Source organism: Penicillium cinerascens, assembly GCF_028974065.1.
Source record: "Penicillium cinerascens strain IBT 15544 chromosome Unknown contig_24_segment0_segment0, whole genome shotgun sequence".
NCBI lineage: Eukaryota > Fungi > Ascomycota > Eurotiomycetes > Eurotiales > Aspergillaceae > Penicillium > Penicillium cinerascens.
In genome coordinates, this window is record NW_026695290.1 from 1,189,855 (window position 1) to 1,214,874 (window position 25,020).

The 25,020-nt window shown below is 51.8% G+C and overlaps 12 protein-coding genes across 12 annotated transcripts; 3 read left to right on the forward strand and 9 right to left on the reverse strand.

The window, feature by feature from the left end:
* Nucleotides 1-301: 301 nt before the first annotated feature.
* bud32 (serine/threonine protein kinase BUD32) lies at nucleotides 302-1,123 on the forward strand (the record flags this gene model as incomplete). Its single annotated transcript, XM_058450596.1, has 1 exon — nucleotides 302-1,123. The coding sequence occupies one exon, from the start codon at nucleotides 302-304 to the stop codon at nucleotides 1,121-1,123; it is 822 nt and encodes a 273-aa protein (XP_058310058.1).
* A 134-nt stretch (nucleotides 1,124-1,257) lies between these two features.
* On the reverse strand, nucleotides 1,258-2,262 carry N7498_003535 (putative gamma-cysteine synthetase regulatory subunit; the record flags this gene model as incomplete). Its single annotated transcript, XM_058450597.1, has 2 exons — nucleotides 1,258-2,185; nucleotides 2,240-2,262. 2 exons carry the CDS (start codon nucleotides 2,260-2,262, stop codon nucleotides 1,258-1,260), a joined length of 951 nt encoding a protein of 316 aa, XP_058310059.1.
* Nucleotides 2,263-2,460: 198 nt separating this feature from the next.
* Nucleotides 2,461-3,631, reverse strand: N7498_003536 (aldo/keto reductase family protein; the record flags this gene model as incomplete). Its single annotated transcript, XM_058450598.1, has 6 exons — nucleotides 2,461-2,613; nucleotides 2,670-3,039; nucleotides 3,090-3,271; nucleotides 3,322-3,379; nucleotides 3,428-3,438; nucleotides 3,557-3,631. 6 exons carry the CDS (start codon nucleotides 3,629-3,631, stop codon nucleotides 2,461-2,463), a joined length of 849 nt encoding a protein of 282 aa, XP_058310060.1.
* Nucleotides 3,632-4,302: 671 nt separating this feature from the next.
* Nucleotides 4,303-8,579, reverse strand: N7498_003537 (ion-transporting P-type ATPase SPF1; the record flags this gene model as incomplete). Its single annotated transcript, XM_058450599.1, has 6 exons — nucleotides 4,303-4,762; nucleotides 4,814-4,950; nucleotides 5,004-7,808; nucleotides 7,855-8,299; nucleotides 8,366-8,412; nucleotides 8,454-8,579. 6 exons carry the CDS (start codon nucleotides 8,577-8,579, stop codon nucleotides 4,303-4,305), a joined length of 4,020 nt encoding a protein of 1,339 aa, XP_058310061.1.
* A 1,490-nt stretch (nucleotides 8,580-10,069) lies between these two features.
* yvc1 (putative potassium ion channel Yvc1) lies at nucleotides 10,070-12,163 on the reverse strand (the record flags this gene model as incomplete). The annotated part of the gene is made up of 5 exons (XM_058450600.1): nucleotides 10,070-10,470; nucleotides 10,524-10,664; nucleotides 10,715-11,649; nucleotides 11,711-12,038; nucleotides 12,088-12,163. 5 exons carry the CDS (start codon nucleotides 12,161-12,163, stop codon nucleotides 10,070-10,072), a joined length of 1,881 nt encoding a protein of 626 aa, XP_058310062.1.
* Nucleotides 12,164-12,791: 628 nt separating this feature from the next.
* N7498_003539 (translation initiation factor eIF2 subunit alpha) lies at nucleotides 12,792-13,898 on the reverse strand (the record flags this gene model as incomplete). The annotated part of the gene is made up of 4 exons (XM_058450601.1): nucleotides 12,792-13,269; nucleotides 13,330-13,537; nucleotides 13,595-13,757; nucleotides 13,821-13,898. The coding sequence occupies 4 exons, from the start codon at nucleotides 13,896-13,898 to the stop codon at nucleotides 12,792-12,794; spliced, it is 927 nt and encodes a 308-aa protein (XP_058310063.1).
* A 706-nt stretch (nucleotides 13,899-14,604) lies between these two features.
* N7498_003540 (SulP family inorganic anion transporter) lies at nucleotides 14,605-16,937 on the forward strand (the record flags this gene model as incomplete). The annotated part of the gene is made up of 3 exons (XM_058450602.1): nucleotides 14,605-14,969; nucleotides 15,032-16,181; nucleotides 16,239-16,937. The coding sequence occupies 3 exons, from the start codon at nucleotides 14,605-14,607 to the stop codon at nucleotides 16,935-16,937; spliced, it is 2,214 nt and encodes a 737-aa protein (XP_058310064.1).
* A 555-nt stretch (nucleotides 16,938-17,492) lies between these two features.
* Nucleotides 17,493-18,524, reverse strand: N7498_003541 (uncharacterized protein; the record flags this gene model as incomplete). Its single annotated transcript, XM_058450603.1, has 1 exon — nucleotides 17,493-18,524. The coding sequence occupies one exon, from the start codon at nucleotides 18,522-18,524 to the stop codon at nucleotides 17,493-17,495; it is 1,032 nt and encodes a 343-aa protein (XP_058310065.1).
* Nucleotides 18,525-18,806: 282 nt separating this feature from the next.
* Nucleotides 18,807-20,206, reverse strand: N7498_003542 (F-box protein; the record flags this gene model as incomplete). The annotated part of the gene is made up of 3 exons (XM_058450604.1): nucleotides 20,051-20,206; nucleotides 19,481-19,990; nucleotides 18,807-19,425 (listed from the first exon to the last, which is right to left on the reverse strand). The coding sequence occupies exons 1-3, from the start codon at nucleotides 20,167-20,169 to the stop codon at nucleotides 18,807-18,809; spliced, it is 1,248 nt and encodes a 415-aa protein (XP_058310066.1). The 5' UTR covers nucleotides 20,170-20,206.
* Nucleotides 20,207-20,938: 732 nt separating this feature from the next.
* Nucleotides 20,939-21,813, forward strand: N7498_003543 (oxidoreductase, short chain dehydrogenase/reductase family superfamily; the record flags this gene model as incomplete). Its single annotated transcript, XM_058450605.1, has 3 exons — nucleotides 20,939-21,539; nucleotides 21,602-21,698; nucleotides 21,747-21,813. The coding sequence occupies 3 exons, from the start codon at nucleotides 20,939-20,941 to the stop codon at nucleotides 21,811-21,813; spliced, it is 765 nt and encodes a 254-aa protein (XP_058310067.1).
* Nucleotides 21,814-21,884: 71 nt separating this feature from the next.
* N7498_003544 (GNAT family N-acetyltransferase) lies at nucleotides 21,885-22,463 on the reverse strand (the record flags this gene model as incomplete). The annotated part of the gene is made up of 1 exon (XM_058450606.1): nucleotides 21,885-22,463. One exon carries the CDS (start codon nucleotides 22,461-22,463, stop codon nucleotides 21,885-21,887), a length of 579 nt encoding a protein of 192 aa, XP_058310068.1.
* Nucleotides 22,464-22,679: 216 nt separating this feature from the next.
* Nucleotides 22,680-23,167, reverse strand: N7498_003545 (uncharacterized protein; the record flags this gene model as incomplete). The annotated part of the gene is made up of 2 exons (XM_058450607.1): nucleotides 22,680-22,958; nucleotides 22,985-23,167. The coding sequence occupies 2 exons, from the start codon at nucleotides 23,165-23,167 to the stop codon at nucleotides 22,680-22,682; spliced, it is 462 nt and encodes a 153-aa protein (XP_058310069.1).
* Nucleotides 23,168-25,020: the final 1,853 nt, after the last annotated feature.

Sequence of the window (25,020 nt, forward strand, 5' to 3'; positions counted from 1 at the left end):
ATTGTGCCATGTCACGGTGAGAGGTCCAATTGAGGTCTGGACCTACTCCAATTGGTGATCGAGAGTACCCTTTTGTATCTGCAAGGCAGTGATGAGATGTCATCAATACCTACCTAGGCTTGGTCGGGTCAAATAAGAGTATAGAAGAAAGCAGATTAGAGAAAAGAAGTTGACCCGCGAATGGAGAGCGTGTCGCGAGTGCCTCTGGCCCCACCAAGGCATCTATCTCCGTGCGGAACTTTTTCCCACCGGGTCTCGTACTAACCAGCTGCACAACACGCACAATCCCTTGTCCGCCACAATGACCGACGAATATAAGCCTCCGGCGCTCCCGTCGCCTTTCTCAAATACCAGCCCGGCACCCGTGCTCCTCACTCAGGGCGCCGAGGCCCACGTCTACAAAACCGTCTCCCTCGACCCCTCCATTCCGGCCGCTCTCAAGATCCGCCCCTCCAAACCATATCGGCACCCGATCCTCGATCGTCGCTTGACCCGGCAGCGAATCATCCAGGAAGCACGATGCATGGTGAAATTGGTCCGGGAAGGCGTCAGTGTCCCCGCCGTGCTCTCGATGGACTGGGAGGGACAGGGCGGCGAGAACGGCGGCTGGGGAGGAGCTTGGCTGCTCATGGAATGGATCGATGGACCAGTTGTGCGCATCGTCCTTGAGCAATGGGAAGCATGGATGAAGAAGAACAGTGCCTCGCTGGATCAGTCCCAGCTCGAGCAGGAGGAGGAGCGAGTGCGGGGGCTGCTGCGACGCGTGGGACATGCCCTCGGTGGACTGCACAAGGCTGGCGTGGTTCACGGTGATTTGACGACGAGTAATCTTATGCTCCGATCACCATCTACGTCCTCGGATCCTGGGCCTACGGGTGTCTCCATGGAAGGAGAGGTCGTCCTCATTGATTTCGGACTTGCCTCGCAGACTGCGCAAGACGAAGACCGCGCGGTGGATCTGTACGTGCTGGAGCGGGCAATGGGCAGCACACATCCCCGCTCAGAACCCCTCTTCGAGGCCTTGATGCAAGGCTACCGGGAGAGCTACAAGGGCGCTACTTCTGCACTCAAGAGGCTTGCGGATGTGCGGTTGCGAGGCCGCAAGCGGAGCATGCTTGGATAGAGTGCTTGTTTTCTTCTTGCATACAATTGTCCGGCAGGAACGCATTCCTTTAATTTGGGAGTTCGTCTCATCTGGAGCCTCGAAACGCCACGCTGAAATCATGAATGAATGCTTGACGACCATTTTCCTAACTTTTACGCCCGGTCCTTGACGCATGTGCCGACGTCCGCCAATGCAAAATAGCCCTTGTTCTCAACCACTCCACGATCCTTGACCACTGCTGTGTATTTCACCACCCACTGCGGCTCGACGTCTCCTTGAATTCCATCCTCGGCCTCCGGGGCAGAAGCCAGGATCCCTGAACCATGCTCCGTGGGCCCAAGAAGCTCCCTCGTTGTGCCGACTGGAAGAATATCGTTGCAGTCGTTGTGGGTCAGGAGCTGGATGTGCTCCTGCTTGGCATAAAGAATCAATGACTTGGGCACGACACAGCAGTCTTTGAGATTGATCTGGTCCACAGAGGGCTTGACCTTGGTATGCGGGAGGAAACGAGCCAGTCGCTCGCTGCCGAACTCGGCCACGCCCAGCTGTGCAATCATACCCTGCTCGTGCAACAACTCCAGCACCCGCCATGTCTGCACCATACTGTCGAAGTCATCCGGCTCCCCGTTTGTCGAGGCCTCCTCATCTTCGCTGTCGTCGTCGGCATCGAACAAGATCCCGGGGAACGACACGATGAGCAGATCGATAGATTTCACATGTAGTTCCTTCAATACCAGGTCAATCGCCTCTCGGGTGTGTGCGCATCGTCTCGATACCGGGATTCCCGGCAGATAGAACAGCTTCACTGTAATATCGTACTGATCCCGCTCCTCGGAGAGCCCGGGCTGCGAGAAATCAATCGCGGGGATATAGAGAGCCCCGTCCTGTTCACTTGTCCATGACTTATAGTCCTGTCGCGAGGTTTGTGACCCGTTCGCGTCGCCGTTTGTGGAGCCGTTGGGGGTATCGATTTGCTGGGAGGCGATAAAGTTGGAGCGTAAGGAGTTGATCAGTTCGACGTTGGACTTTTGCGTAGGAGGCTGCCGAATGACGGACGGCCGGCCGCCCTTCATGATATTTCTGCGATCCGAGTCAGCCGAGCCGGGTTGATTCTCCAGGACGGGGACCACTTACGAGGTGGAGAGGATCAACTTCATGATCGCGTTGATCGGTGGAGAAGGACAGAATAGCAGGGCTCGCTCATGCGGTTACGAAAGAGAGAAGTGTTCGGAGAGGACGAGTCGCGAAACCCCGCGACGGCCCCTCCAAATCCCTGACAAATCCACGGCTCCACGGCCTTCGATCTATGCAATTTGCTCTACCGTCTGCACTAACACTAAGGTATGTAACAATTTTTAATCCACATCCACGGTCGGATCCCAGTCAGTCGGGCAATACTCTCCGGTGTCCAGCAATTCCATATCCTCCGCCGACAACTCAAAGTCAAACACCTCCGTGTTTTCTTTAATCCGTTGCGGCGTCACGGACTTGGGCAGAGGCAGGAATCCCTAATTCTATCAGCACGCTCCCAGGGTCCTCTTTCATCCGATACACAAAAACTCACCATCTGCAAACTCCACCGAATCAAAACCTGAGCCGGGCTCTTGCCGTACTTCTTCCCGATATTCTTCAGCACCGGCTCCCGAAGTCGCTCGCCATGCGCGAGAGGCGAATAAGCTTCGACGATGATCTTACGCTTGTGCAACCACGTCGCGATATCGGAATGATCCAACCAGGGGTGCAATTCGTACTGGCCGACGGAGATCTCGCCGCCGCCTCCGCCTTTGATGTACTCCTCAAGCTCTTCGAGGTGATGGATACCGTAGTTTGATACACCGATGGACTTGGTTTTGCCTGCTTTCTGGGCTTCAACCAGTGCCTTCCATGATCCTAGTCGGGCTTCTTTGCCACCGTAGGGGGCATGGATAAGGATCCTAAAAGGGATTAATTTAGATCGGCGAAGTAGTGGTAGATGTACACGTACAGATCGTAGTATTCCTGCCCAGCGCCTCGCAGACTGGAATCCACTGCTCGCTTCGTCTGCGAGTACCCCATTGATCCCGGGGGAATCTTGGTCGTGAAGAACAGTTCGGAACGGTCGACGCCTGAGTTCTGCATGGCCCGGCTACAGGCCTTCTCGTTTCCGTACATGACGGCCGAGTCAATCTGGTGCGAAAGATTAGATCGTAGTAAACGCCCAGTGGCATGGGACTTACATGGCGGAATCCCACCTTGACTGCCTCTGCAACAACCTTTTCTGTTGTAGCCGGAGGGCTGTCGTTGTTAGTTGGGTTTCATGCGGGACAACTATCTGATACGCACATCATATAGGACTATCAAGACCCAAGACATGTTGTCAGCTTTGTTCAATCGAGTGATACCATGTCCAGAAGTCAAGAAACAGTCCTCGACAGGCCACTAGTCTTTATCCAGGTGCATGGAAGTACGTACCCCGTATCCAATGACCGGGATCTCATGACCCGATAGCATCCGGTGTTTAGAATGGAGAGTGTACTTGGTCGCCATTTTGCTATTTTGCAACGTTGCAAAGTTTGCGCGCTGAGTAGGGAGGAAATAATTAGGTCCAGAACGGCAATGTTGGCAAAGAGATCTTCGAAGCGATGAGATCATGCCAAGTGGGGTGATCGAGTGGGATGCTGTTCTGTAGAGATCGAGACCGAGCTCGAACACTCGGTATTATCAACACTTTAAATCGCAAGCCGAATTGGGATCAAATAGAAGTCGAAGGCGAGTTTGGTATCTTGCACCCTGACATCACAGTGAAGAAACTCCGTGTGGCCGACCTATCGATTCCTTCCATTCTCTACCTGGTGGATCTCCCGACTTTACATCACGACGCGGTACTCTTGACGCCATTTCACGGCCAAGTTATCCATGCGTGACGAGAATATGTAAATTGCTACGAGGGAAGCTCTTTGCTGTAACATAGTTGCGATTGACTTCATTTGGCCCTCCGAGCTGCTTTGCTCAGCCCCCAGAGACTGGGCCCGGGTGTTCCGGACGTACATCCATCCCCACGCAATCAAAGGGAGCATACTACACACAATCTACCCAGACTAAAGGCGGGGCAAGAAACTATAACATCAACAGACTCACGAATTAAATTTCGTGCAAGTTCTATGGACCAATCTCCATATCTATGTATACATACAAGTCCACGAGCACTCTAACGGCACTTACATCTTCCTCTGCTGCTCTTTCTCTGCTTCAGCCTCCTGCTGCTCCTTCGCCTTGCGCTCCATCTCGCGCGCCAGCTGATCAGGGCGACGCACAGCGATGTCCTTGGGACGGAAGTCACTGAAGAAATGCTTCAGGACAGTTTCGATCAACCAGCAACCGCCGTAGTCGAAGATCATCAGTACCGTCAGCGTGAGCTTAAACTCGTTGCTGAAAGGAACCAGACGCAGTTTCTCGTTGATCTCAGGGACGAACTCGGTTGCGCAGGAGAAGGCAACACCCGAAGCGGCGACCAGACCCCAGTACATGGCCTTGTTCTCGCGGATGGACTCGCGGAAAGGACGGCCCTGGTAGTTGATCGAGAAGGTAGAGATTTGCTGGATCAGCTGGAGGAGGTAGATGGCGCTGTTCAGAAGAGACGGCTCAAACTCGCCCTCGAGGTCGACGTTATCAGATCTCCTATTGCATTTGTTAGTAACAACACCTGGCATTAAAGCGGGGATAACATACGGCTCAATGGAGTAGACGTAGTTGGAGAGGTAGATCAAAGTCACAATGTGGATAGCGAACTGTCCAAGAACGGATCCGATGATATACACATTGAAGATGTTTGGCTGCGGGCGCTCCTTGGAGAGACCCTCGACCGACTGGGAATCATTAGTATGACCGACACTTGAAAAGGTAGGGAGTAGGGACATACCTTGGCACGAGAGATAGACAGGAAGCAAACGCTCATCAGCATACCGCTGATAGTGACCTGACCGTCACCAAACTTGATACCATCCAAGTAGATGACACTCAGACTGTAGGCACTAATCAGACAGTTCAAAGCAAGAATTTTATACATCTGGATCGTCGCGACCAAAGTGCAACGGCCCTGGCGAATAATGTTCGGAATAGCAATGACGTTGGCCAGCTTGCTGGTGAATGGTGCAGCAACGGAGGCGTCACCCAACTTAATGGTAGGTGGCTCGCTCTCATCCAGTTCCTGCTCCAACATGGAAGAGGTGAGCTTGTCGGCAAAGCCGGCGGCGGCAGCTTGGACCTGCTGCTGTCTCTGCTGGTGGGGAGTCATGGCCTGGGACGACTGCAGTGCCTGAGCACCTGGCGAGGTGATGGTGGGAATCTCCTCACCCGGCTTGGCAGCGGCTACGGCGGCAGCACCCTTCTTCTGCACCTCTCGCTCGATGGCCTTCTGGTAGTGGGGATTGGAGGGACCGGGAGGGTAGAGGTGAGCAATTGGCAGAGGCACAGGAGGCGCGGGCTGGTTGAATCTCTGCATCATGCCAACCTGCTTCTCATACAGCTCCTTCATCTTGGTGGTCCGGTAGTGCTCGGCAATCTTGGTCAGGTCATCGGGAGATCCGTTCAGAAGGGCAACGCCGACGTGTGCCTGCTTCAGAGCACCGACATCGTTGGTACCGTCACCGCACATCAGGGTAGTGTAGCCAGCATCCTTGAGGCCAAGCAGAATATCTTCCTTCTGCTTGGGAGACACGCGGGCATACACCCAGGTGTGGCGAAGCAGGTCGGGCAGAGCCTTCTGGCCCTTGAACTTGGCCAGAGCGTAACCGGTGATACAAATATCCTTGGTCTGCAGAATCTCGGGGTCCAAAGGCTTGGTCGGGTCAACATCGATGTTAAGCTTGTCGTCAATGGTACGCCAGACAACCCGAGTTCCCGAGGTATCGTGCTCGGGAGCATCGAGAATAACCACTTCACGGTCCACAATCTCAACCTTACGGGCAACATGGACAGCAGTCAACGGGTTGTCACCGGTAATCATGACAACACGGTGGCTGCTTTCATTGAGCATGCGGACAGCCTTGATCGCATCATCCTTCAGAGGGCACTGGAGGACAAGGAAACCAGCGAAGATCAGGTCGGATTCAATCTCTTCACGAACGTAGTTGTTGATGCGGTTCTGAGAGAGCTCCGACTCGGTAGAGAGATACTTGTAGGCGAGAGCGAGAACACGGGCACCATTGCGAGTGAAGTGCTTGTATGTCTCTTCGTAGTTAGAGGGCAGGTTGACAAGCATGGTGCTGATAGTCTCAGGAGCACCCTTGACACCGACAAAGGTAGCTTTGCTCTTCTTCGAAGTCTTGGGTTCGTTGGTGGTCACAGTGGCGATGGTACTCTGGCGCTTCAGGGCAGAGGAGAACTGGAATCTTCTCTTGATCTGAACAGACTCGACGGGGCGGGAGGAAATAACAGGGGCATTGCCCTTGCTATTCAGGGTGTCCTTCTTGCCAAGAGTCCAACCAAGCCACTCCAAAGTAGCCTTCTCCATGGGGTCACCAACGACATCACCCTCATCCAGCTTCACCAGGGCGTGGGCGCTGGCAAGCACAAGAGTAGTTTCAGGACCAACAGTCGCAGTCTTTGCCAAATCAGTGTGAGCACCATCAGCTTCAACTTTAGCACCCGTCTGTCCCAGTGTGAGACCAGCAATACCGTCCACGAGAAGGTCCTCGCCAGTCAGGGTACCAGTCTTATCGAAGCAAGCAATATCCACGCGTCCAGCAAAGGGGATACGGAAGGGCTCGGTACAGAAGATAGCAAACTTGCTCAGGGCAGCAAGACTTGTGTTTACGGCCAAGCTTAGCTCCATGGGAAGCTCCGGGGGAACAACACTCGTGACAATGAGGACACAGTCCAGAAGAAGCTTGGATCGCTTACGATCCTTGGAAACACCCTCCTTCCACACGTACCACGAGGCAGCGATCGCGAAAATCAGGAGGAAAAGAATGAACAACAGAGCCTCGACATTGTTGGCGGAGACACGCTCGGTGGAGTAAATCATAGTGCGCACAAGGCTACCCTGGCTGGTTTCAAAGCCAGTCTTGACAACCACGCCGATAGCACCATTGTCGGGGGGAGCGGTAATGCCAGCGGCCAGGTTACTCAGTGACTCATCTCCAGTGCCGTTGGGGTGGGTGACCTGAAGGACCTTGGTACCCCCATGCACAAACGAGTTCTTGTCCAGAGCTTCCGGTTCAATCAGGTCATCACCAGGGCGAAGCTGAACAGAGTCCTTCAGAAGCGGGGTACTCTCACCAGAGAGCATTGCTTCGTTCACGATAACACTCCCCTCAATGAGGAGAATGTCACAAGCAACACCGCCATCCTCCTTGGTGCGATTGACAGACATCAGATCGCCGGGAAGAAGCTTGTCGCTAGTAATTTCCAGCCACTTGTTCTCGCGGTAAACCCACACATCGTATGGCTTGATGTTCATTCCACGGAACTCGTTGAGGGTTCTCTGGCGCTGCCACACCACGGTGCTCTCGAAAGCAACGAGCATGAACAGCGTAAACAACGAGTAATACCAGTATTCGTCCAACATCCACAGTCCAACGCAGAACACCTGGAACACGAAGAACGGTGCCACCGCATGCTCTTGGAAGAGCTCGACGAAGGTAGGAACGGGGATGTCAAAGGTGTTGTCGCCGTAGTGGTGTTGGATGCGCTCGATCTCGGCCTTGGTGGTAAGACCCTTGCTCTGCTGGAAGTACTTGAGGGGGGGGCTTGGGCTCCGCATCGAGAACGTAGGACAGAGGCGCGAAGGAACGGGTTTCGGGGTAGAATAGGAAGCGGCGCTTCTGGAACAGGAACGAGAGCGTCTTCTTGCCACCAGCGTTTTCACGGATCAAAGGACAGATCTCGGCGGAACCGGCGTTGGTAATGGGAATGACCTTGATGAGGCGGGCAGTATCAACGGAATTCGCCGAGGTGGTGGTGAACAGAGTGCTAATGTTAATGTTCCACTTGGTCATCAGCCACAGCAGCGACTGCACGGTGATGATGGACCCCGCAAAGACAAAGGTCCATTCCTGGCCCTGAATGTAGGTATCATAGCGCTCAGGGGAAAGGTAGAAGGCAAAGAACACGGGCCAGATAATCAGGAACGGCCAGACATAGGTATGCAATTGAAGCGGGAGGGGATTATGCAGGGACGCATGTTGGATCTGGGGATCATCTGCGAGTTTTGCCCTGACATACTGATTAGCGGATGGTCGAGGCATTGGGGGAGGTCGAGAAACAGGCATAGAAACTTACATGGTGGCAGCGGAGGTGACCACAAACGGGATCCAGTAAACGGCACACTAAACACGCATAAAGATGCCGCAACGAATGGATTACTCACAGAGAAGAGGCCAGTTGGATATAATTTCGGGTTCCAGAGTTCGCCCCCGGAACGCGCTAACGGCTTAGTAAGGTGGATCTGAGCCCTCACAGCCGACTCTGGTTCATGAATCCACAATTTCTTCATTCTTCCACCAAGCCCTGCCGGGCTAGCTCAATCGGTAGAGCGTGAGACTCTTAATCTCAAGGTTGCGGGTTCGACCCCCGCGTTCGGCTATTCCTACATATAACCTGAGATATTTCTTTTTTGGACATTTTTGGTACCAGCGTGCCTATACCCCCCCCCCCATGGGATAGGGTGAGCGGAGCGGGTGGGAAGTACGTTTTATACACAAAGAGAAAACGGGCTTATGTCAAAACCCTGTTTCCTGGGGCTCTCTGATCATCAATGCAAACTTTTTGACTTCCCTCTCCACCACGCTCCGTGTAATCCAGCTGTATTTCCTCGACGATCTTCCACCCGTGCTTCAAATACGCTGGCACTCCTTCCATCGTAGATTCCAGATATATCCGGGCGTTACTGGCGTCTGCTTTCTCGATACCCCATTTGAGAAACGCACTTCCTATTCCCATTCTTTGGTACTCTGGTAAGACGCATAGTAGTTCAAGGACTAGCAGTATTTTTAGCAGTCAATATTGCAAAATTTTCATGTAGAGTGGCAAAATGGGTTGACGAACCAATACCAGTTTCCTTGAGATGTATGTTCCTACTACGCTTTATCATTTCCTCGTAGAACGTGTAGGTACCCTTGTTCAACTTTGGGGCATACGCCCATATATTCTGCATTTGTGTTTGCGCATCGTTGCTCAGACTTGTGTCCACGGCTCTTTCGAGCTCGTAAATAGCTGGTATATTCCAGCGGCTGTATGCGATGATATCACCGGTTTTAGACTCGATACCCGCTAAAATATGGCACTCGGACTTGGCGAAATACTCGAGGGAAGAGACTGTTTTGAATGTGTGAACTACCAATGGATCACATCCCTTGTATGTGCTGCGCATATAATTGGACGAGGGAAAATAGCGAATTTCAATGCTCACGAGTCCACTTAGGTCAGATGCATTGGCGTACTTTATTTCAAAAGGCACAGATGGACCTGGCGCCATTTTCGATTGCAACTACCGTGAGTATGAAGGTTCAATTCCAGTGCAATAATTTGAATTTGTACACTGAATGAGTCATGCATAGATTCCATGACGCATTACGGTATGATAACGATGACTCACGGAGCTTTGAAATGTAAATAGATCAGAGCATCCCGGAGTTTTCTTCTCCCTCAGAATCAAGTACGTCCGAGCATACAAACTAGGTCATTTTGGACCAAGGGAGAGAGAGCATGGGTGGTGGTGTGGGGTGTGGATATTGGGGGGTGCTCGTTCCTTTTCTTCTTGTTCCTCATTCACTGCCCTGGTGCATAAGAAAGAACCCTTAGAAACTCCATGGAAATAATATTCAATTCCTTCAGTATAAGTTACTGGCAGTTAGAGCTCGGAATTTATAGTTGGATCCAGAGGTTTATTCAATGCGTTAATTCAATCCAGCCAGCATATGTACTCAGATGTTGATGCTCTACACACTTCCTTCCCAAATATCCCAAGTCCAATCATTTTATCCCTCAAGAAAGTCCATCCACCGGATCCATTTTCTCAGTCAGTTTCTTCACCATCTCCGTCAGCGCGGCAACCTGTTCCTTCAGCTGCCGAACCTCCGCTGTGCAGGGATCAGCCTTCATATCAGGCGTGCTCTGCTTGACCTCTTCCTTCCAATTGTCGTCAAGATCAAAGTCAACGTCCTCAGCCACATGTCCCCATTCCTGGGCGTCGTTCTCGTCCTCCTCTCCGTGACGACGGTTCCATTGGATTTGTCTGGCCTCACGGGTCTCAAGCCAAGCAGTGATTACGAGGAGAGGCGAGTAAATGATACCCATTACGATGTCGTTAAGCTTGGCGTAGTGCTTTCGCGAAAGCCACCATTCGAATGGAGCTACAAGACCCAGTATTTCGATCAGGTTGAAGGCTTAAAAGTAGAAATTAGCTGGTGACATGTATTGGAAGGTGACAGTGACTTACGCGGAATGAACACATTCTCATCCGGGGCACGAACGAATTGCATGGTCTTTTGGGCAAAGATGGCCATGTACTCATCGGTGGCGTTACCGGAGATGTCTTCATACGCACTGTTGTACAGCGCAATCAGAATATTCAATAACACTATGAAGGATTAGTATAGCTTCATCTATGCGCATGTGAAATAAACGTACCGATCATGACAACGAAGTTGAAAATGTAGTAGAGAATGATGCCGAAGGGGAATGCAAAGTCCTGGAAAGTTCCAAATTCAGGGCTCTGCATCACAGAGTTCGCCATGCCCTGGATAATGGGGCGGGTCATGTCGACATCGGAGTCAACTTGAGCCATTCCAATGAAAGCCTGGAAGAAACCAACCAGAACCACAAACAGGAGAGCAAAGAAAATTATGCTCTCCTTCATCATGACACGCAACACCACAAACATGGCACCGAAGAAGCGGAAAGAGTCCAAGTAGAGCATCATACGCATCCAAAACATCGGACCGGCAAAGGCCAGGAAGTTATAGCTCAGCTCATTGAACAAATGCCGCTTTTCATCCTGACTCGAGGGCAAATGTGCCAAGGCAACAACGCGCATAACGAAGGATATTGCCAGCAGCGCGTAAAGAGTCGAATTGAAGGCATTCCAGAACTCAAGATAGTTCAAACCAACTTTCCAGACCTTGGCTCCTTCGTCACAAATGAACGCAAGCGTCATTGTATAAAGAATGCACTCGGCCACATCAAGGTCGCCAGTTGGATTGACAGTATTGATCACAGCCGTGTATAGTGCAAGATAAATCAGAGAGAACAAGATCTGGCAGACGTTCTGGTACAGAGGGGTGCGCATCCGGTCGGGGTGGAAGTGAGTCCAGTAATCGGTGCTCGACTTGTCACCGTACTCGACGAAATTGGTCGGATTGCCTTCTTCCTGGCAGATCCAGCCTTGCCACAGGTACGAGATACATTTCTGGTATCCAGCTGAGCTGATAACTCGCAGAGCGCTGAGGTCCACCGAGCTCTCGATAACGTTGGCCGGGTCCGTTTCTTCTCCTTCAACAAAGATGGAGTATCGCTTGAGGAGAATGTTTTTGAGCAGATAGTCCTGGTCTTGCTCACCATCGATGCTGTATAGAAAATTAGTAAGGTTGCTCGTCGGAATCTATGTCTGCGGCGGGGAACTCGTACATGCGCTTGGCAATGACCTCGCAAGCTACAGCTCGATCTCCGTGGAGATCCGCATCCCAGAGCTCCACAGAGGCCTGAATCTTAAACCATCGTAAACACGTGAGAAGACAATAGACAACGCAGGCCTTGTGTTCCTCACCGCCGGCGTTTTTGGCTGTCTTGATCACATCCTCTGTGATAATGCGACTGTTAGGGTCAGTCAGCACGCTCTCCTGGACCTCGCAGGGGACCAGCTGCTCAATTTGATATTTCAAACGCAGAGCAACCTTAGAAATTTCCTTCGAGGACTCAGAAGATGGAAACTCATCGGCAGCGAACGCAGGGAGAACTGAGAAGCTATTAGTGACGTTACACAGCTTGCGTTGATCATGACGTACGCCGGCGACGCTCTACCTGAAAGCGGCGGTTTACTGTGCGGCGATCGAAGCCGAAGATATCTCCCCAGTGTCCCATGTTGAATTGACCGAGTCGCAGAAGATTGAGTCAAGTTCAGGGAGAAATCAGTGCCGAGACCTTGGAACAAGGGAGCGATCGAGATGAAAAGATCGGCGGATAAGTCCAAGCGCGGAGTTTCCCCACCATCAAGCGATTACCGGTTTTATTTTTCGCTTATCGTTTCTTGATACTCGCAGCTATATTACAATATCGGGATGAGTGCACCTTGGACAAGGGCTCGGGATTAGGAAATGAATGGCTCTAGAAGCATCACTGGCATTGAACGTCTCGGTTGCATCACAACATATTTACATCAGAACTTGGCCCTTGGCATCTCCAGCACTGTGAACAGGCCGGAGCATAAGGACTTCGCCAATTGGCACACAGCGCCTGCGTCGGCATGGATAGATTCATCCCCAGGCCCGAGGTGCAGGCGACCGTCCTTTGGTACAAAGGCAATTTCTGACTGCATTCGTACCCACCAACAGATGGAGCCATCAAACCGTCCATTCTCATGATCGCGTAATGTGCATGGCTTTTCTCTATCCAAATTTTGCCCAATTTTCCTCCTCTTTGCAGGGTTGCGCCTGTCGCCAGCGCTGATGAAGCGCTAGGCACCCCGTGCTTCGTAAATGCGATGCGCCATTTACTCGGGAACATCGGCGTCGCTCTCCGAGTCATCCTCGTCTCCGCTGACCTGCTGGTTCTCCCGCTCGCGCTTCTCCATGAGCTCGGCGAGAATGGCGTCGTCGTGCTCGGTGACGGCCTTGGGCGCCATCTTGACGGAGCAGTTACCGTTGGCCTCCTTGATCTTCACTGCGATCTTCTCAATCGCGGCCTCCAGCATCTTGATACCCAGGTTCTTGTCCAAACATTGGCTGGTCAGGACGTACAGAGGAGGAGCCACAAGCTTGACCTTGATCTGGTTCTCGGGGGTGTTGTCCGCCTCGGCAGTACGGAGGGCCTCCTTGACGGCGTCGATTCCATCGTAACCGAAGCAGGTGACTTCGATATCGGCACGGACCTTAGTTGGGTGGGGGGTAAGCTTCTTGCTGATGTAGTCCTGGAGCTCCTTCTTCACGGGTGCGGAGGGGAACTCGACATCGTTCCAGATATCGGGGTTGCTGCAAGACTCATGTCAGAGGCATCCTTCAAGTAGTAAGTATCCTTGCCACAGAACATACGTAATAGCGAGCTTGAACGCATCGTGGGAGTGGCCGAATTTCCGGTCCAAGGGCCAGGCGATCTGTTGGTAGAGGGTCTCAAGGGGTGTCTGGGTCGCCTCCGCGACGTGGCGCATGATCGAGTGCACGGCCTTGCTCTTGTTGTAGCGCTCCTCACACTTGACAACATCCTCGGGCGAGACACGACGCTTCGACAGATCGATATAACCTGTAAGACCATGAGTCAGCTGCCAGGTCTCCAATCCTTAATAACGGGTCCGCTTGCCCTTCTCCTTGTCGACACGCAGCACAATGACGACCTCGTTGCGTCCGATACGGATAAGCTTCTGGATGGATCGAATACGTCTTCGCGAAAGTTCGGAGAGCAGGATCATGCCGTCGATGTTGTCGTATTCAAGCAGCTTCACGTACGCGCCCATCTCGGCGATCTGCCCAAAAATCATTCGTTAGACATGTTCAAGAACCGCCAGATATACATCAAACGCTCGTACCTGCTTGACATTGACCATGACATAGCTGTCCACCTCAGGGTACTTCTCCTCGTAGAATCGGCAATTTGTTAAAGACATCTTGGCGGGGTTGCGCTGTAAATTTCAGCGACAAGATTTCGGGCGAAAAGTGGACTGATGAGTCGGCAGTCCAAAGAAGACGGGATGCTCGAGCCTGAAAGGTCGGTTCGGAGCAGAACGAGAGGATTAGGGGGCCGGGGAGAGGGTCTTTGATCGGAAGCACAATCGATTCAAATCACTTTGTGGCGGACTCAAAACCCACATTGACGGTGTTCACGTGACCTAAATCGCACGGTGTCATGTGACTCACCGCCTACAGCTCGCGGCACGAGAAATTACGTAACACGCGAGTCGAGCGTCGGCGAGTGGTTTACGCGGGCGAATCAAGAGAGAGGCTTTTGGCTTATATCTCGCCATGCCATTTTACCTTGATTATGACTATTTCCTTTGCACAGCAGCATCGACGATCTGCCGGAACGGATCACTAAGTATCCACTAATTCGAAGCTCTGACTGGGTGCGCTTATCATTCCCTAGCGGCTACCGCCCTTGCTAGTCGGTAAACGGCCGGAATTTCGGCCTCGAATCTCGCCCAGTCCCTGTTTGACATCCGCCTCAGATGTTACCGATGGAGGGCCCTGGTAGCCTTTTCCTTTGAACCTGAATTTCATCTGATTCCCTTGGAGCAAACAATCATTCCTGAATCCAGTCCGCTGCTCTGTCAGGACTCGGATACTCGTCGCTAACCACAGAACCGATTCGTCGAAATGTTTCGCTCGAACAACCGCTCGGAGTCGCCCTCGGGCTTCGAGTCCAGTGCCAATGGCACCCAGGGCCTTGGAATCACAAGCGAGCCGGACATGAGAACTCGGTTACTGGAATCCTATGATCGTTCGGGTCCAGTGTGTGGTGAAAGGCGCTGCAGTCATGGTACATTCTCTCCGCGGCCGGAGGGAGCAGAAAGACACTCGTACCTCGGAAATTCGGGCGGTGATGGATACCTTGGAGTGGGAGATGCGGGTGCGGCGTCTGGCCATTTCCATGACGATCTGTCCGGGTCTCGCGCAGAATCGGAGTACATGTCGCAAATGAAGTCTCTCTCGGCTCTGTCAATGAACGAGTCTAAAAAGCAGTATGCCAAATTCCAGCATCCTTGTAGCCTGCCTCTAGCCGAAGACTAACGGATACCTGCAGGTACATTTCCTACTACATTCCGCTTTTCAACTGGATTAGACAGTATCGCTGGTCGTTCGTTCGAGGAGATCTGATAGCTGCGCTGACGGTCTCTTCCATTTACATCCCAATGGCTTTATCGTTGGCCTCTAACCTTGCCCATGCGCCTCCCGTCAACGGCCTCTATTCATTTGTCATCCATCCTTTGATCTATGCCATCTTGGGCAGCTGCCCTCTTCTGGTGGTTGGACCGGAGGCGGCTGGCTCGCTTCTCACGGGTGCTATTGTCAAGGCCAGTGTCGGTGGCAGTGAAGCTGGCGATGACAACAGCATGGAAAGTGCCATCGTCATAGGAATAGCCACTGCAATGACCGGTGCCATGATCCTGGTTGCCGGGTTGACCCGACTGGGCTTCCTGGATAATGTGCTCAGCCGGCCCTTCCTGAGGGGATTCATCACTGCCATCGGCTTTGTGATCTTCGTGGACCAACTGATCCCAGAACTGGGACTTGCGGACAAGGCAAAGGACTCCGGTGTCAGCCATGGCACCACGGTTGGAAAGCTTGGGTTCATTTTTCGCAATGCGCAAGACAGCCACCTACTTACATCAGTCGTCTCTCTGGTCAGTTTCGGAATTATCATGCTGTTCAGGACATTGAAAAAATGGATGTTGCCGCGCTATCCTCAAGTGGTCTACTTCCCGGATCGTTTTCTAGTTGTTGTCCTGTCGGCAATCCTGGCATGGCGTCTCAACTGGGAAGACAAGGGACTCGAACTGCTTGGACATACCGAAATCAGTTCGAACAGGCTATTTGCCTTCCAATGGCCGTTCCAGTTCGGACACATGAAGCACATTCGCACGGCCATGAGCAAGGCATTCATCATCACCCTGCTTGGCTTCTTCGAGTCTTCAATTGCAGCCAAGGGTTTGGGTGACGGGAAACCGGATGGCATCCAGGACATGCACATGAGTGCGAATCGAGAAATGGTAGCGCTGGGCGTTGCCAATCTCGTTGGTGGTTGTTTCATGTCCTTGCCAGCCTTTGGTGGATACGGTCGAAGCAAGGTCAATGTACAGACGGGAGCACGATCTCCGATGAGCAGCATTTTCCTCAGCGCCATCACACTAGTGAGCATATTGGTTCTCCTACCATATCTCTATTATCTTCCGGTTGGTTTACCTTATCATTCTTTGTCTTCTGATCGTCTGCTAAGCCCTGGTCAACAGAAAGCGGTACTTTGCTCAATGATCTCCGTCGTGGCATACTCACTCGTTGAAGAGTGCCCCCATGACTTGATATTCTTCCTCCGTCTCCGAGGATGGACCGAGCTCATTCTCATGCTCCTCATTTTCACCGCCACTATCTTCTACTCCCTTGAGCTCGGAATGGCTCTCGGCATTGGCCTCTCCGTCATCATCCTCATCCGCCATTCCACCCAGCCTCGCATCCAAATTCTAGGAAAGGTTCCTGGCACTGAAGCCCGCTTCGAAAACGCCGAACTTCAGCCCGCAAACGTCGAGCTCATTGAGGGCGCATTGATCATCAAGATCCCCGAACCTCTTACCTTCGCCAATACAGGCGACCTCAAGAGCCGTCTTCGCCGCTTGGAGCTCTACGGCACCAGTCGGGCTCACCCATCCCTCCCTCGAGTGCGCCCGCCGGAGTATAACAAAAATATTATTTTCGACGTGCATGGTGTCACGAGTATCGACGGGTCCGGAACCCAGGTTCTTTGTGAGATCGTGTCTGCATACAGAGAAAAGGGGACCCGAGTTTTCTTCTGTCGATTGCCTAACGCGAAGGTATTCGGTATGTTCGAGCGAAGCGGCATCGTCGAAGAATGCGGCGGCTTGGCCCATTTTGTGCCTAGTGTTGATGAGGCAATTCGGTTGGCGGAAACGGAAGACCAGACGCCTGAACTCTAGACTGATATGACTCACGTTTATGATTGTCCACTTAGCCGTCTTCTACAATACGCCCTGTTTTATATGATCGAGATGCTTCTCTGTACATAGTGTGGTTTTCTGTAGGTTTTTGGTCGCTGCTGAGCATGTTACTGAGCGATAAAATTTATCTTGAATTGAATTAGATGATCATAGCTCATTTCTGTTCGCATGTAGCTGTCCATCACGGCTCTAACTAAGCAGCCCCTTGAAGATGTGGCAGATTGGTAGGACCCGAGGCCCCTTCGGGGCCATGTCTCTCCTGTCTGCCGTAGTGTAGCCCATCCCATTTTGCTCAAGCCAACATGATGTCTAATTCGTGGCAGCGTCCCATGTCCCTGCAAGTTTATCAGAGGCAGATGAATATCATCAATCGCTTCTGTAATTGCGACTGTAGTTGGACTTGATGCTCAACCCCCAAGCTTGAGCTGACCGATTTCCCGCACCAGAGCGCGGTCGTTCGAGGGGGTTGCCATTTGCTGGCGTTGGAGTCGTTTCGATCTTTCAATTTCACACTGTACATAATCAGGAACCACCTCATGTAGCCGTCTGGTCGCCAATAATAGCCCTGCGTATGGCCATCTGGAGCAGCGCTTCACTTGCACGTAAAGCAGGCGAGCTCTGATCGACCGACTCCTCATCTTCGGCCGGCTCCGCGCCCACAACCAACTTCATGCGTCCTTCGTTCCCCAGAACAAAAGAAGCGCATGCAATCTTCGATAGCCGGACATGTTTCCTGGCCATGTGGTTCTGCGACGAGCCATCCAGATCTAGCTGCATCGCCAGGTGTGTTTCGAGGTAAACGGTAAGGTTCCTGATCAATGGGCTGCGCTGCTTCTGTTTGAGCGTGCGCTTAGACTTGGAAGCTTCATCGCGCAAAAACTCAATCAAAGACGCTCGAGAAATGCTGACATTAAGTGACCTTAATGCTGGCGCGATTGAGGGCGAGAATGCGAGCGTGAGTTGTAGTTCCTTGATCCCTTCTTCGATGGCCTCGTTTCCAGCTGAGCGCCCGCTCGGTCCTCGTCCACTGCGCAGCTCGTCGACAAACGTTTCCAGCCCCGTGCAAAGGAAATTTGACGGGAGGCGGAGGTTTGAGCAGTAGGTGTCGAAATTGGCAGATAGAAATGTTATGAAGGTCTGTCGCAGCGCATTGGGCAATTTTGTCAAGAGCAAAGGGAGAAATGTGGAACCTTCGCGCTGGCTTTCTGGTTCCACGTCGGCCAGAAGAGCGGCCTTGTAAAGGATGTTTTCATATTCCAGAGTCACCAGGATTCCCGGAAATGAAGGACCGGTGCGTCTGCTCTGCGACCCGGTAGAGATAGGCTGCCAAAGGCACTCCTTAAGTGCGCCCGTCTTCGACAGCGCGTCATCTCCTGCTGTGGTTGCACTCGCGTGAAGACCAGCGAGGACATCGCCGGTAAGCTGATCGCGCAATCGCGTTGCATATGCTTTCAAGGCGGCTGGGTTATCGAGGAGGATCTCGAAGTCCTTTCCGTGGTGGAGAGGGGACAGACGGTGCAGTGTCCAAGACGTATTGAAAAGCTGCCACTGAGATACTTGCTCCATGGCTGAATATCTCTTCGATATATTGTTTTGATTAGAAGTCAAAATCCCCCAAGATCCCAAGCTTCGAAGTGTTGCATCGCTGATATGATATCGACGCGCCCGGTGCAAACAAAACAAACGCCCGAATGGGGATCTACACACTGCGAGTTGTTTACGATGGAAAGCAAATCTCAGTAAATCGTTTATTAAATTCCAAAGAACTCCCACGAAAGATGCCCAGGTATATATCTATCGCCGCCGCTTCAAAAAAAACAAAACACAAAAAAAAAGAAAGTCAATGCATCATGCTTGCCACCCGTCTATACGCTGGCAATTCCCGCATCCAAACAAGATCGGGATGCCGTTCCAGCACCAGGCAATTTCTTGATCATGAGGAAGCGCCTGTCTAAGTTCCAGTTCTGCCTTTGCCGCATCAAACCAGAGATCGCGCACCGAGCTATGTATACTTTGATTAGATGCCTGACCAAAGATCGTAGAATTCATGTGATCGCGCTCATGCATCCTCATGTCCGCGTGGAAGTTGTACATGAAGTCCTTGCGCTGCAACCGCTGGTTGCCTCCATCTCCGATTTCTGCGGAGAAGAACTCGACAATGCGCGCGAATGGCGACACTGTGAGGAGGGAGCTGATCCAAGAATCATCTATCTCTGCCTCGGGGGCCATCGTGTACCGTATGTATATCACCAGCAGATGCATACAGTGATGTGTGGCAAGTAGTGCCGCGGTATTGGTGAAAGGGGGATTTTGGAGAATGCGGGTTTGCAGATCTCGATACATTCGCTGGCGAGCCTCTAGTGAGATTGGGACCGCGAGACGCCCGGCTTCGTATTCCCGCAGGAGTACATTCGTTTGTTCGCGCCTCGCGGACGCATACGACTCGAGGAAGTATAAAGTGTAGTACCTAGCGCCGGTCAGATCATCTAGCACGTCAAAACAGAATGTCAGGGTTTACTCACATTGATGGTGCCAGATGAAACCATATACTGACTTTACCACGTTTGACCAGCGCTGACCGTTCGGCCCTCTTCGACGGAAAGGAAGTTCTCAAAAAGATGGGCTCTGTCTGCACGAATCGATCCATCACCCGATCTGCGAGGTAAAAGCAAAGCCTCGAGCATAGCTTCTGCCTCTGGTGCAATCCATAAAGATATCTGAAAGTGTAGAGGTGCCCGCCTCTGGCACTTTTGGAGGGCGGGAAGAGGTCCGACAGAAGGACCGCGTCATCCTCCGGGTTTCCGGTATAGATCCGTTCGTCGTCGATGGGCGATGGAAGGGTACCATGGCGACGATGACGAAGGTATTGTCGGACAATTTCATGTTCGTTCGAGGTGACAGTGTGGTTGAAGGCCTTACAAACAAGTTTCAGCGGAAGATAGTCGGCGGTTCCGCAGTGGGCGAAGATCGTGATTTGAATCTCGACCGGGAGATCACACAAGGAGGAAGGAGAAGAGAGGGCATTATCTAGACTATACAGTCACAAGGGAAAGTCAGCGTCTATCTTCGACTGCAGGAGATACGAGGCTTACCCCAGGGTGGACGAGGATGCTGGGGTGTCGCGCTGGGATCTATCCCTGCCGCGCTTTTTCCGGTAGATCGCAGCTCGGAACTTTTGCACGGATGGCAGGATCTTAGAGAAACCACTCATGCTGGTGCTTGAGACCACATGAATTGACCAACACCGGTGAGACACCACCGCGTGGGAAGCTAAGTGAGAGATTCACTGGAGAGCTCGGAGGGCGCTGCTCGACTTTCGCACGCCTGACTAAGCACTTCAAGGCACAGCCCTCAATCTGGGGAAGAATGCTATTTATTCTCGAGCCTTTTGGGGGTCCACTGAAAGTCGTCCATGTACATAATTTGATTCGTATGCGATGAAAGTTCTTGGATCGGTGGACGGCCGAGGCCCGCAGTGTCTCAGACCGACATCATTCACATTGGCCGGTGTCTTGCCAAAAGAGTATCTTTGAAAGACCAAACCCGGTTGCAGAGGCTGATATGATATGGGATCGTCAAGTTCTGATGCGACTGTGGACAAAATAGAAGCTATGGCACTAATTGACGTCTGAAATTGACTTCTCTGTTGATGATCGTCGACGGATTGTTTTGAACGGCCCAAGTTTGTCCCCGTAAAGTATACAAAAGTATCGCTCCGTCTCTGGGAACTCCAACGATTTCTACAGTCAAAACTTGTTTGCCTCGTCGAATATATCCGTTCCTACTGAATTCAAGTTCCAACGGGCTTGCATCACTTTGTGCCCCCAATTATGCGCATCCAATTATGCGCAAACTTCATACAATTACGTCATTCTTCTTGCGTCAGCTTGGACTGACATGATCTTGATAAACGCTCTCCTTGATTCCAAACAGCTCTCCATTAAATCGTCTTCAATAACTGATACTCGATATTTACCGCGATGCCTAACAATATCCTGATCGTGGGCGCGACACGAGGCTTAGGGGCTTCCCTTGGGGCTCTATACTCGAAAGAGCCCTCCAACCATGTATTTGGAACGACGCGATCTTCTTCCCCCGAAACGACCTCTTCCATCACTTGGTTGACTGAAATTGACGTCGCTCAACCTAACGTGGGCCAAAAGATTGTTTCACAGCTACCACCGTCTACCAAGCTCTCGACCGTGATCATCACGGCGGGATACTTCGGCCTTGAATCCTTCGATTCTCCGGATTGGGAGAAACAAGTCCGCATGTACACGACATCAGCAGTCGGTCCTGTCTTCGTGGTGCACCATCTCGTGAAGGCCGGCCTCCTGGTCGAGAGCAGTAAGGTGATCCTCGTCAGCAGTGAAAGCGGCAGCATCACTCTCCGTCATGAGGAGGAAGGCGGAGGCAACTTTGGTCATCATGCTAGCAAGTCTGCATTGAACATGGTTGGCAAGCTGCTGAGCCTGGACCTGAAGCCCAAAGGAATCGCGGTTGGCTTGGTACATCCGGGCTTCATGCGCACGGAAATGACGAAGAGCGTTGGCTTCGACAAGTATTGGGATGCTGGCGGAGGTAAGATATTCATTCAAAAATACTGAAACTATGCAAGAATTAGGCTCATTCCGTGTTTGCAGCTGTAACTCCGGATGAAGCAGCTCAGTCACTTGCGTCGTTTGTTGACACGTTCGACATTAGCAAGACAGGCGAGTTTTGGGCACCGCGAGGACCTGGGTATGTGACCTCTCTATTCGTTCAACGGGAATCCTAACGACTTTACAGGGATATTGGAACTGCCGAAGCTGTCCTCGGGAAGGGCCTGCCGACGCCTTTGCAGCTGCCATGGTAAACTAAAAAGCTCAATGTTTTCTCATGCCTCGAAGCCGATTTACTAAATGGCAGTTGATGAAAATACTTGCGTCAATCAGACGCCGGCCGAGAAGCAGGTCTCGCATTCATGTAGACCAAAATTTTCCCAATATCCGGCCGTTCCTCATGTCCGACTACCTTCATACCTAACACCTGACCGTAGAACTCTTGCAGCCGCTCTTCACTAGTGAGTAGCATGATTCGGCGTATATACGGCATGCTCTCTTTTGAAAAGACCTCCGCAACACAGTCGATAAGCCACCTCCCCAGTCCGTGTCCCTGGTATTCAGGAAGAACATAGGTGTCCGAAAGATATCCAAAGGAAGCCCCATCCGTGATCATTCGTGCAAGTCCAATCTGCTCTGTATTTTCGGTGGTCAAGGTAAAAGGCTCTGTCTGCGATTGTTGTGGTTGGAGCCGTCTGTACACGCCGAAGCTCATAGAGCCATGAAGCATTTGGTGAAGAACATCCTCGGGGAATGGCTTGGTCCAGTAGAGGAAATCTTGACCAAATGCTTCATTCACAGCCTTTACTGATATCAACTTCGGGTCGTTTGAGATGAAAAATGGGCTGTTGTCTCGCGTCCATGTTCGCGGGGTCAATGTGGCGGTTGGCGGGGAAGAAGCCATTGTAGCAGCAAAGGTGGCCCAGAACAGAACGAATAGCTTTCAAGATATGCAGAGTTCAAGCATTGACAGGTGTCTTTGCGGATTTCTCATCGCCTGTTGATTGTTGCTTAATTAAGTGAGTCATAAGCTTGGCGTTGCCGGAGATTAGACTTCCGTCTCCCGTTTTCCGTGCATACAGTCAGGACCCGCAACTCCAAATCTGAGACCACGATCCGGTCACCGCTCATCGTGCTCGATGTGGGTATCGAGGCCGAAGTTGCGCGCCGCAGAATCAAGATACGATGTCACGATGTTCCATCCAATGCGCCCGTTGCTAAGGTGATCGATGGTCGAGAAGCGTCTGGCCAGAGCGTAGGGCGAATCATACGTCGTGGATGCGGTCAGCCCGAAGCCGATGCTTTGTGTTGCAGCTGCCATGGCAGGAATGCTGTACAGGGGGTCGTTGATCGGGAACTGGGCTGCGGTAGGGATCGTCGGGCCCAGATTTGCAAGGATCTTGTGATGTCGTAGCCCCCGATAACATCGGCGAAAAAGATTGCATGGAACTTGGCTTTCTCGAGCTTCTGCTCGAGGGGGATCCAGTGTTTGATGTCCTTGCAGTTAGCACCCTTGTCTGCAGGGTAACGGAAGAGGCCTGGGTTCAAGCAGCCGGGCGAATGCATTGCAAACGCATTGACAATGAGTTGATTTTTGTCTGTTGACATGGTGATCTATAGGCGCCGCGCAATGATTGCAGCTTGTAGAGGTGAGAGGAGTGGAAATGAGCTCGACGTGTTCTCCGGAGCTTCCTCGGGCCCGTTTTCTTCAAATTTATTGTTTCTGCATCGGTTCCCCTCCTGTCAGCCCCGCAGGTCATTATCGCTTCGTGTGGCGTGCGGGATCGAGAAAACGTGAATTTGGAGACTGATGGCGTCAGCATCTGCAGAAGTCGGGGTTGCAAAGCTAACAATTGCTCACAAATATCGGTGGAGCTGATAGCACTCGTGCTTGTGATCTGGCAATAGCAACTCTTAGACTTCTGTTTTGTCGTGGTGCCTCAGACTATCGTCGTAAATGGCTCGGCTCGGAGATTACTAGATATAATGCAACTTTCAACTTATCGATGCGTTTATATCATAGCCAGCTGTCTCGGATGGGAGATTTTGCGAATAGGACTACTGTTATCAACGAGGTTGCTACGTACATTAAGTAGTGGGGTATTTCACTTTGCAGGGTCAGCATTGGGGCCGCCGTGTTGTGATGGTGCCCTAAATATGTTACAACCGTGAAACTCTACATAGTCGTTCACCTCAGCCACCCAACCAAAGAAGATCAACGTAGCACAGGTACCGAATCGACTGCATTTTATTTACTATTATAATCAATTGAATTATCAAATTCAACGTCGAGGATTGACGGGTGACTGATGTCAGAAAAACAAAAAAAGACATTGAATTGCATCATCCGTGAATCGAACACGGGCCTCGTCGATGGCAACGACGAATTCTACCACTAGACCAATGATGCTAGTTCTTATTAAGAATCTCTCAGTAATGGTATATAGCCAGTTAAAAAGTCCCTGTCAATCATCAATATTTGTTTGACGCCTACTCCACACGCTCTGATTGATCATCTGAATAATGTCATTCTAAAAAGTAAGAGCCCCATCGAGCTCGGCCTTCAGGTTCCACGGACAAGTGCCCATTCAATTACGAGCTCTGCCCGCGCCCCATAGGACTGCCTGGAGGTAACCCGTGGTTCAACGTTGGCCGCGAATCCGTCAGCAGTAGTGAGGAAGTCTCGACGTCAGGGCGCAGTGGACGAATCTACTGAAGCAAAAAAGCCTTCACGGTCCAAACGCCGTACACGGTGGCTATGATTCGTGTCTCACCGAACTCAAACTTGTAACACAGAAAGTACGAAATAAATGAATAAAGCGCCCAGAGGTGCCCGAAAACCCTGCCTCACAGCCCCCTTGTTCAAATGATGGGCTAGAAATCATCTCGAAGACTGTGGAACCTCACGTGCGGTATGACGATGGCCCGGATATCCCGTGTCCACGGGCCCTCGTTCTCGTTCACGTATAGCCCGATTGGGACAAGGGGTTGGCATGCCACATCGATACATCGCAGGCCAGCGAAGAGTCCAGGAATGGAGGCGGAAGGATTACATCCAGGCAATACTTCTTCGATCTGTGGTTACCCTTAAGAGTAGCGGTGCATCACACACACTTCGGTGTGCCCATCAAGCTACAATAGGGAAGCCGTGAGTCCTACAATGACGGATCGAGTAGGTCGGATAGTCGGCAACCGGGCGACCAATCCACGGCGAACCGGTGGATTCGCCCATAAATTGGATTCGCGCCCGAGTCTCAGCCATGAAGGCTTAGAGGGCAGTCTTGAGACCTCATGCGGAGAAATTGCAATTGGCGTAAAGCTTCGGCTAAGGAACCTCCCAGACCCACTGCCCACTGCGGAGAAAGCTAGCAAGGCTAATCTCGGAGCAACTGTTTACTTGTATTTAAACCTTGTCGCCTCCCCCCTCATTCCGCCATCTCATTCCCTCGTCTGCATCCCTC